General features: G+C 39.3%; 1 protein-coding gene across 1 annotated transcript in view; it reads right to left on the bottom strand.

Annotated features, from left to right (window-relative positions):
- LOC101854751 (neprilysin) overlaps nucleotides 1-11,709 on the bottom strand; it is a gene marked incomplete at its 3' end in the record, with an annotated part of 60,166 nt that overhangs the window by 42,603 nt on the left and 5,854 nt on the right. The window contains 1 exon segment of the mRNA XM_013087766.2: nucleotides 3,552-3,869. Coding sequence (XP_012943220.1) covers nucleotides 3,552-3,637 — 86 coding nt within the window.

Genomic DNA, 11,709 nt, shown 5'->3' with positions numbered 1-11,709 from the left:
ACACATACACAAGAGTACACACAAACACAGACACGTAAGCGAACATACATACACATACACACACACACACACACACACATACACACACTCACGACATACACACACACATACACACACATACACACACACACACACACACACACACACACACACAATCTAACAACAGCAATATAGCACAAAACATAACCAGAAGCACACGCAAGACATTTATCATCAGATTATCGCTCATTTTGACAGAGATCTCAAGCGATCCATGTAAGCTCATGACAAGCGGTTCTGTTCTAATCCTCAGGGAGATCAATTTCTGCAGAGGCGTACTGAAGGCACAGTCACATCTGCCACCACTCTACAACTACCAAGGTTCCCACGTTTCACCGATATGCTGTCTGCCCCTGTTATGTTATGAAACACACTTGACTTCCTGCCAACGTAATCTGGCTATTCAAATCTTTCCAAGCGTTTCGGATGATTTTTTAAAAGAGAAGAATACAATAAACGAAATGATAGAGCGATAAACTGAACCGTTTTTCTTTCGGGTCGTCCTTGATTTTAGTCTGATCGTTTTTGCAGTTGAAACTGGGGGGGATGGGAGATTTTAGGAGTATTTCTTATTCTGTTGTTGTTGGGTTTTTTCCGTGAGTCTGTTATAGTTGATAGTTCGTTCTTTTGTCATGGTCATATCTGTAAATAATGGTCCATGATTTCCAAAGTTATTCTATTGGAGATTTAACCAATTTGTGAAATTATCACTATCATCATCATCACCGATATTGAGGGATATTTTTGTAACCCATCCAAACGACTACTGAAACTTGAAACTGTATTGGGCTTTAATAGTCTGATCTTACCACACTTTATTTACTTATGTATGTATTTATTTTTCATTCATTCATTTTTATGAGAGTATTACGCCAACATTATTATCATGATCATTATCGTTGAAGTAAAAAATGCAGTGGAAAGAACAGTCTTGAAAATTTTTCAGTCAGTTAAATGTAAATAATGAAAACATTACTTTTTATCGAAACGGTTTAAGTGCCTCCTCGAAGGCTTCCTCCCACTTTTCATCAATTTAAACGACACTTCAACGATTCCCTTGGGAAAGTTTGCTTCGCATTGGCAATGTTTATACCAGGGTCTAAGGGTCTATAAAAATGAAGAAGAAAAGGAAAGACCAAAAAAAAATTAAACCACGAAGAAAAGACACAATAGATAGAAAAGCTCTTGTATGCATGCGATCTCCCTCTGTCGACACACAGATCAACCGTCGTGTGCAAGCCACCTTCAATACAACTTGAACTTCTCAGCAACCTTCTTGGTCTTCAATTATGAATGCGCTACAGCTGAGAGGACGAGGACAACTGATTACAAGGGTTTTTTTTCCTCCTTCTGCCTCTTGAGTTTCTCACGAACATTTGCGAACCAACTGACATAAGAAGTAAAACTCTGCTGTTCTTTGAGTTATTGAACCTCTACCGAGTAGGTTTGTGTAGCACGTCGTTACATCCCGGTAGGCAGTTAAGGATAAATAATTAATTGATTAAAATTCTCAGAACTCGGAGCAGGAGAGAGAAGTGATGAGGAAATCTACTAGTTGGAAGTGCGTGCAATCAGATTCTTCTCGGGGGGTTTTGTTTGTTTGTTGATAATTTGTTTTTTGGGGGTTTTTTTTAAGGGGGTGGGTAACTCTTAAAGTACTCACACGCAATGAGCACATAGTAGAGGTGGGAGGGGGGGGGTAGGGACAGAAGAGGGTGGGGGAGGGGGGAGGGGGGAGGGGGGAGCATGAGAGAGTGGGAGAACGGAAAACACATACATACATGAAGACAGACAGACAAACACACAGACAGGCAAACAGACACACAAACAGACAGAAAGACAAACACACAGACAGCCAGACAGACAGACACGCAGACGGAGGTAGAGCAAAGAGACAGATATGAATAATATAAAGATTATAAAGACATGGAAACAGACATGAAAAGTGTCACACACACACACAAAAAGAAGGCAATGAGAAAAAAAGGACGTGTACGTGGAGATTGGTAATAAAGAATAGAGAATGACATTAGGTCTGTTTTTACACAACTAACAAAACATCTCTGGTGCTCTTCTTTCTAGATCCTCGCCCATTTGACGCGGCCAGGTCAAAACCATTTGCGAGGCAGTGTGTGGTGAAATCAATTGCTCGTCAAAATAATCAAAGTGAAGAAACTGGCATTATCCCGCTGGTTTGTGAATTTTTATCGAATTTTCGTGTTGTTGTTTTTTATGCTGTTTTGCTCAACACTTTTCATGCTCTTTAAAAAAGGCATTTTCGTGTTGATTTTACTAAAAACGTTGCTTAAAGGCACAAAAAATGTACATTTTCAGTTTTCACGGACTCTCAAGCTAAGAACTCATCTTCGGTGACCATATTCTCACTAGTTTTAGCTCTGAAACGAAGTGACCCTCACCTACTTAATTCGCGAATTCTATTCAAGATAATGGGATGGAGTTTTTACATCCAAAGAAAGACAAATGAACAAGCTTTAAGATGATAGCAACAACTCTGCAGGCCCAAAATTGACGACAGCCTGATTCAACAGTGTTGCTCCACATTTAAGAAAACGTCCTTCACTTTGATCAAAATAGGAGAATTATATGACGTAGTATACGAACATAAGGTCAAATTGTAATTAGCTCTCCTTAACCTTTAGAGAATGCACAAGAAAAGAACTTTAAAAAGAGCTGATGGTGCAATTCAGAGATAGAGATTGGCAATTATCGAGAAAAAAACAAACAGAAGGTAGAGCGATCGAGAACAAGAGAAAGAGGGAAAGAGAGAGAGAGAGAGAGAGAGAGAGAGAGAGAGAGAGAGAGAGAGAGAGAGAGAAGAGAGAGAGAGAGAGAGGAGGGAGAGAAAGAGAAAGAGAGAGAGAGAGAGAGAGAGAGAGAGAGAGAGAGAGAGAAGGGATGGGGGATCAGCCTTGAATTATTATTGGAACATAGTTATTCAGCTGTTTTATCAGTCCATAGGTATAAGTATTTCGAAAATGGAGAAACACACACACACACACACACACACACACACACACACACACACACACACACACACACACACACACACACACACACATACCACTCATTCAATTCGGTTTCCTTTCTTTCTCAAAGATGTGATATGGCTATTTTTTTAGAGTAGGACACTCCTAATTTTCTAAAATGCTGCACATATGGCTGCCTAACAGCATACTCTCCTAGGGTTTCAAGCCACCCATGGATCTTTAACTGTGCAACGTGCACACGGAACCTTCGAAATTTGTATGTCCTTACCCGAGAAGACTAGGCGCTCGATCTAACCTACCTCAGGACTAGGAGTATTTCAGTCTTTCTACTGGGATATTGTATACCCCTCAGCCCGGAACGGTCCTGAATTGATGGGTCGAAGACCTCCCCCTATAAGCTTTAGGTTTTTGTAGATTTGATGGGTAGAGGGGTTAAATAATTGTACATTTTCTAAAAGGCTGGAACGAAGTGGTAAATTAAAAAAAAACAGAATCCACACTCACCGCACGTTGGGCTGCTCACCGCTCCCATTCTCCTTTGGCTTTTCCTTCAACCATGCTTCTTTCTCGTTGCTGGTTCTTATATCCATCGTGACAAGTTGTATTTCCTTTCTGGCGGTGCAACTATGCCTTCAAAATCACGCCAAGTTTTACTTGTGAATTAGTTTTTACACCAGAGTTGCTTCCTTCAGCTTCCAAATCACACAAATCCTTTTACACTAGACGTAATTTAAATTGTATGATCTATAGTGTGCACAGTTGCTTTGCAACTTTGATAACAAAGTGAGAAATCACACTCAGTGTCTAAGAAACTTAAACGCCCTGTAGATGATCCATGAAGATAAAAATAATTTATTACTTGAGTTATAGTGGTAGATCATAATTTATGCTGCGAGTGAAAATGTCAAGTAGTAATTATGTGTTTCAACGAGTGATTACAAATGGCAACTTCACAATTAGGATAAATCAAGGTCTACACCACAACGAGTGCGATAAATTTGTTATATCATACTGTCATCAGATGACGAAATAGATCCGGATCAGCAAAGTTCAAATGACCATTTCAATGTTTAAGAGGCCCCACATAAAAGTGACTCACATAAAATATAATTTTCGTGCCCATCGGAGGGAGAGTGCAGATTAGAAAAAAAAAAGATTATTTCACTTATTTTTTAGCCACCTAATTACATGCTATCCGTATGTCTCCCTCCGGGAAAGAAAACCTCACCAAACATAACAATAACAGCGTAAACATGAGCAAAACAAACACCCCCGAAAAAAAACCTCCCGATTAAAAAGATAGAAGATTACGAAGTTGCAAGTGGTCGTTAGAATAGAGATGACTTTAACTTTGATGTTAAACTTTGAAAGCAAAAGAAACCAAAAGGAGTCGTTTGCTAAAATGAACTTGTGCATTGTATCAGAGCACATCACTGCACTTAGACGTATTCATGGTTCACTGTTATAAAATTATGGTGTTCACCTTCAACTCAATTTCGAACCGAATTAATGACAACGAAGAAAGACTGCTCGCAATCTCGACTGTATAGTCGAGATTGCGAGCAGTATTAATGACAACATAGTCGAGAGTGTGAGCAGTCTTTCTTCATTGTCATTGAGACAAGGAGACTGGACTAGTGTTTTGCATTCCATCTGGGCGCCCATGATCAGCGCGCTCACTGCGAAGTTTTTTAATAGACAGCAAAGAGCGGCAGCCGTAACATTCCACTTTCGAAGAAGATCGTAATTCAATTGTATATTTGCTTGGAGAAGGTTATGAGGCAAATATAGTGCGTAGAGTGAGTTACGCAATTTACAGCGCGTGAAATATCAAGTTTCTATATTTCGCATGTGAAATGTAAGGGTATAATATGTCATCGGAACTGCTATGCTAAAATAACCCCATGCTGGATACATAATATTCATAATACGTATGAATAGTCTAAAGCAATGACTGACTACAACAATAGCATTCGAGAATATGCCACCCACATCACCACAGATTCGGAAGTCGAACAAGTTTTTCTTTGAGCAAGGATTTATAGTTTTTCATGTCTTTCGTGGGGGGGGGGGGGGTTCTCCTCTGATTGAGTTATTTAATTTGTTATGTTGCATAGCACTGGTTTTATGTTTATGTTGTTTGTTTGGGGTGTTGTTGTTTTTTTTTTTCAGAATGCATATTTTGTTTTTTCTGAAGGAGGTCCTGTTTATTTAATTTTACTATTTTTTTATACTTGTCTTATGAAAACAAATACTTTTTTCCTAACTAGCTGAATACATTTTTAAAGAAATAAAAATCTCTATTGAAATATCTCGGTGGGGGGTTCGACTTGTCATTTGAGATTAAATTTCGTCAATGTTTTTTAATCTTTTGAAACATTGTTGGGGGAAAAGAAGAGAGAGAAATATCAGTTCAGTTTAATCACGTAGAGCAGAGGGGGAAGGGGGGGGGGGTAGGAGTCGTTGAACTTGTTTTGTCTAAGTTTCTCAGGTTGTTTTGAACATTCGAAGAAACCTGCCTTTTTTGTTTTTTTATTGGGGGTTTGGGTTTTATGTTTTGTTATTGTTTTCTTTTCCTTTTTTTCCATTAACTGTTTCAAATGTTTGTCTGCCTCGGAAGAGGTCGAAAGTGCAAATTCGCGCGTATGCGCAAGCGTGCATGTATGTGTGTGTGTGTGTGTGTGTGTGTGTGTGTGTGTGTGTGTGTGTGTGTGTGTGTGTGTGTGTGTGTGTGTTTGTGCTTGTGTACTTGTATGTATGTGTGTGAGTATGTATGCGTGTGTATGTATGTGTGTGTGAGTGAAACGTGTGTTGGTGTTTGAGTGTCTGTGCATGTGTGTGTGAGGAAGAGAGAAAGAGAGAGAGAGGGGGGGGGGAGAAAGAGAAAGAAAGAGATAGACAGAGAGACAGATTGAAAGAGATGGGGGAGGAGGAAGAGAGATGTTTACGTTGGATTAGATATCGTCTCCCGCCGCTTAGAGAGGAGCTTAAACCCAGCTGTTGTTTGGGTGCTCATTTTATACGTGCAGGCGAAATTGTTAAATTTTTAACTCTAAGAGGTCGGCACGTAAACTGACACACTTGTTTTCCTCATTTATTATAAATAATATGTGCTTGCCTGTACAACAAATATTTCCTTACATCAAAGTTTAATTCTTTTTTAACATGGTGAATAACAATACAAGTATGTAATCTGAAATTTGTCTTTTTGACTATAAAAATACTTACATATATATATTTATGCATATTTTCTACTAAGCTTGTTGCAGCAAAAAAGGGATAAGATTACGACTTGTAAGAGTTAAAATAAAATAATAATTTCTTTTCACTCATTCGAGGAGCATGACGTTTCTGTCTGAGTTTGGAAACCAGCCTGTCTGCTTGCAACAAGGATTACAAATAAATATAATATCATATAACAGAAATATCGGGGATAAGTTGTCACCGACAAAAAGACATAAGACCAACCTTTTAATTTTGATTTCATTATCCAATTCATGATCACAGAAATTGAAGTGAAATAGTGCCCATGCATGGAAGTCTGTTTCGTATAAAGAACTGATGTATTTAAGAAACAAAACGTTCCTTTTAGTGGTGACTACCTCTCCTCACCCCCTCTCCCCCCAAAAAGAATAGCCCGAATAAAAAGTCAAAAACAGTTATGTTTAAGTGAAAACTTTAAAGGACTCGTCACAAAGTTGAATAATTGGTTGCTCGGATTTTACACAAATAATTTAAAGCATAAGATTCCCCCTTACTTTTATTAATTGATATGGTCAGTAACGCACACATGTGTAGCTTCAAAATCTGGTCTCTCTATGCAAAGAGAGTAGGAAAGCGGTATCCACCCCGACCACAACAGAAAGACAGAGCTAGAGCAGCAAGACAAACTTTCCGACGCGGGATCATGTCTTCCGCTCTACTTTACCTCCTCCCAGAAATTTATTAGTGGGGAAACATTCCTCAATGGAATTTTAAAACTTACACCTAGCTTTGTAGAGGAGCGCAACGATTCTCCCTTTTCGACTTGACACAGAATACTATGGTTCAACAGAGGTCATTTTGGACCTCACAAATTGTGAAAACAGAGTAAAGCCGCAACACATGCACGAATCAGTGGACGCAAGTCAGTCGTCACCCCTCGCCTCGTGCCTCTGCGCGGGGTTATCTTTAAAAACGGATACAGAAGTTCACACCTGGGATATCCGTTCATTTGGGATGCCCCCCGTTTTGTCTGGTCAGTTGGCACAGGGTGTAAACTTTTATTTGTTTGTTTGTTTGTTTTGTTGGTTTGTTGGGGGGGTTTGTTGTTGTTGTTTTTTTGGGGGGGAGGCTTTTTTGTTGTAATTTGTGTTGGTGTGTGTGTGTGTGTGTGTGTGTGTGTGTGTGTGTGTGTGTGTGTGTGTGTGTGTGTGTGTGTGTGTGTAGATGTGTGGGTGTGTGTGATAGCCTGTCCGTTCGAAACGTTTGGAGTCCCGAAGAGTGTGCTCTTCAAGAGAGTGCTCTTCGCCAGGGCCACCACCTCTCTTGGGTAGCGTGTAAGGCAGTTCAACCTCCCTGAATCCTCCCTAAAGAGATGCCACCGCCGAACCTAAGAGGAGGCGCATCTCTGCAGAAGGTGCTCCAAATCGTGGGGCCACTCGCTCCACAATGGACAGATTGGGTCCGATGTCTATTCTATTTTTGTGGGCCCGCAGCCCAGAGAAGTGACCGGTCCTGATTTTTGCCACTAGTGACTAGTCACTGCTGGACTTAATTTGAGCCTCCCGTTTTAAGGAAATGGCTCTGCATATTTCCTTCGTCCACGTGTGGTTTTAATTTACGGTGTTAATTGTGTTGTTGTTGTTGTTGTTGTTGTTGTTCAACGCAAAATGCTTATTTCACATCATACCAGCATGGAGTGTTAGTATGATTCCCATGGTGATTTTGACATGGCAACAGAATTTGAAGTCAAATACGCATTATTTTGGGGGCTTTACTGGAATTTTGTCTAACCCATCATTCCACTCAATCCTGAACAGAAGAAAAAAAAAAGAAAGCAGACACGAAAGCAGACGACAGAACATGATTAGAGAGCATAAAAATGGGTGAACGCAGAACGCCACTAGACAGAGAGTGACTTGCTTTTTCCAGAGGCCAAAGGATCTAGCTTCAAAATATTTTGAAATAAATATTATGTGCAAAAGTGCAACGAGTCCTTTGATATCATGAATCTCTACACCCTAAAACTTTTAAAAAATATTCATTTTAAGCTACATTTTCTTTGTCTATCTCATACATGCTAACAGAAAGACGATAACATTTTTGTTCCGCATTCCTTACCACTTTAATCTGAGTCAGTTTACAAGAAACGTAATCAACCTGAGTTTGAAACCCAAGAAAACTCTTGTCGGATTGTCAGTTTTAGCGCTTAAGAGATTGCTAGCACTGTATATATGGCTTTATGATGAAGGTTGTATTTCGCCTCAATGTCTGATGACTAGAGCTCTTTCAAATTACCAGCATGAAGCTGAGATTTTTGTTGTTGATAGTTTTGTTTGTTTGTTTGGGAGGGGGTGTTCTATTTTAAAAAGTTCTTTACCCGAATTATTCCAAACATGGTCTGCATCAGACACGTAAAAACGATTACAATTATTATGTCCCCACCCTGGAGCACCTGTGGCAGAAATATGCTGTGCTAGAGATGAAGACAGTAACAAAAACGTACGACGATACTTCGTCCATATATCCACTATCCAGGCTAAGAAGCAAGAGAAACACAACATGTCCACCCGCCCTCAATCATAAGCAGCTGACACAAGTAGCAATTATTTTAAGAAAAATGTGTTTCAAAATGCCACCAGTTCAGTCCTAAGACATCTGGGGTTCTATTGTTATTCATCAATATAGCTAAATCTGTAAACTCAAGAGGAAAAAAAATTGATTAAAATGTTAGTACGGATACCATGCTCAATATTATAAAGACGTGGTATTCACGTAGCACGGATTTCCATTTCCCCTGTCCTTCCTTTCTTGCAAACTATGCAGACGAATACTCCCCTTCACCCTGCCCATCCAGCATCATTTTCATAGGCCTACGACATGTAGTTTTACACTTTTCTGGAAATGACAAGAATGATTTTCTAACGCGTATTTCGATAGGGTATACTTCAGACATTTAACGCAATTACACCTAAGAACATAAACAAAGTCGTACAGGATGGGGCACATTATCAAATTTACTTGGCGTCTGGGATTTAGTGTCAGCTTGTTTTACCGTTACTCGTCCGTTAACCGCACCAGGCGATTCTTTCTATTTTATATACCTGGTCTCTTCTCAAGCCCGATCGCTTATCCACCCCGTTCTCCGCGTATCTTCCTCCGTATACCTCATCTGTTATGTTCCTTCCACTTATCCCTTCCATTTGATGCTATCCACCCATGTGTGCATTCCGCATGCTGACTCGCGGTATGCCCTGGCATTGATGTGATTTCACGTTAACGGTTTCTTGAAAGAGGGAAAAAAATCATTGTTAACCGGTGAGGGGAGGGGGTAGAATGGCACCAATGAAAGGTCCTACCTCTTTTCTTTCCATCTGCTGTTTCTGTCTATCTGTCTTACTTCTTTCCTGCACTATATCGTTATGACATTGACTGTGTTGATAATATGCTTCTTTGTACTCAAACTCAAAAACAGTAATTTTAATAATATTAGTTGTAAAGTGCGTGAAGCATACTAAAGAGACTGGATAGGCGCTATATACATGATTTTTATTATTACTCTTATCATTACATTATCTTTATTGTATTCATCATCATCGTCCTCTATTGTTCAATAATTACACGTTTCACTGTGTGTGCAGAAGTGAGTTCAGTTCCGAGATTGGGAAGACACTTGAAAAATTTACGAAGTAAGACGTCTGCCATGGCGTAATCCCCAAAGCCCAAATTGGCTAAGACGCGACGGGCGCACCGCTAGCTCAGTTGGTATCATGACAGACTACAGAGCAGATGGCAATGGTTTGGTTCCCAGTCTGGGCGTTCCTGATCTCGGGTCGTTTTGCAGAGTTTTCAAGGCTCAGCCCATTTAGTCCGGTACTATTCTCGACGGACATTAAACTCAAAGTTTCCACCTTTCAAATAACCTAATAGTGTTAATAGGGGCGTCAAACCCATTCCTTAATCACTTTTAATCAGACCAGACATGTTAAAGCTGTCTGCTCTCTTTTATTTGTTTGTTTGAAACACTTTTAAACAATGTTTGTTTTTAGTGCTGTGGAAAAGTAAGACTGACAGAAAGAAACAATAGAGTGAATACAGTAAAGTAGGACATACCCGTGGCGCCCTCCAACCAACTACTGCTTTTCTCATTATATATACTGATATAAAATTGTTTCCTCCGATTTGAAATTAAATATTTAATACTATAGAAAATTGCGTTCAGAACAAATTAAGGGGAAATTTTCTTCGTCTTTCTGTTGTTTTCGTTTTTAAGATGTTTAATTTATTTACTTCTTTTTTTAGGGGGTGGGGGGGTGAGCGGGTGAATGGTGAGTGGAAAAAAGAGGGAGGGATGGGGTTGCTGGTGGGTCTAGATATTTGAGTGGAAGAAGTGAGAGACAAATAAAATGACTGAAAGAAAGAGGGAAGAGCAGATGACCACACCCGCTACCATTTATTACTCAGCCACTTGCTCCCTTCCCTTGAGGTTCTCTTTACAGCTGTACATGTCAATTTTTAAAAATGAAGTAAATAAATAATCATATCAAATTATTACCAAAAAAATAATAAAATAAAATGACAGAAAGAAAAGAGGAAAAAGATTACTACTTCCACCACTATTTATTATTTCCCACTCAGTCCCTTCCCTAAAGATTCTCTTTACAGCTCTACATGTGAATTTTTACAAATATTATTACATTATACTATAAAATAAATACACAAAATAAATAATACAATAACATGACAGAAGGAAAAGGGGCAAAAGATGACTACTTCCACCACTATTTATTAATTATCCACTCACTCAGTCTCTTCCCTTAAGATTCTCTTTACAGCTCTACATGTGATTTTTTAAACTTATTAACAAAAAGTAAAGCAATAGATCTATAGATAATACGAAATAAAAAATAAAGTGAAAAAACAGATAGAAAAAGGGGAAAACAGATGACTTCTCCCACCACCATTTATTACTCACACACTCGCTCAGTCCCTTTCCTTAAGGTTTTCTTTACAAGCTCTACATAAAAACATTGGCGGTTACTGACGCCTTCTACCCAATAAATGAGAAACTGCGGTATCGAGATGGGCGTGTCTAGCCGTTTGAATTAACTTTCTGACTTGTCTTGCTTCCGGAAATGAAAAAAAAGAGAAAATGGGAGGGGGAAAGGGGTTTATCCACTTAGTGCAAACTGACAGCTCCTTGCATTTTTTTGTATTAATGGGTTAGGTTTTTTTCCGGTTGCACTTTGATGTAAACAAATTCGTGGAAATGTGGAAAAGTAGAGGTAGAAAGGGTGAAAGAGAAACAGATAGGCTGAAAAGGAGACAAGAGGATAGGCAGATAGACAGGTAAAAAAAACCAGGAGAGCTGGGATAGCGGAAGGGAGAGAGGGGAGAAGAAGAGGGAGATGGAAAGAAAGATGAGAGAACGGGGGAAGGGACTGTGAGTGTAGTGTGTGTG

Source organism: Aplysia californica, unplaced genomic scaffold (assembly GCF_000002075.1).
Source record: "Aplysia californica isolate F4 #8 unplaced genomic scaffold, AplCal3.0 scaffold00635, whole genome shotgun sequence".
In the NCBI taxonomy this organism is placed as follows: Eukaryota; Metazoa; Mollusca; class Gastropoda; order Aplysiida; family Aplysiidae; genus Aplysia; species Aplysia californica.
Note: the sequence above shows the minus strand (reverse complement) of the source record. Positions and strands in the feature narration are given on the sequence as shown.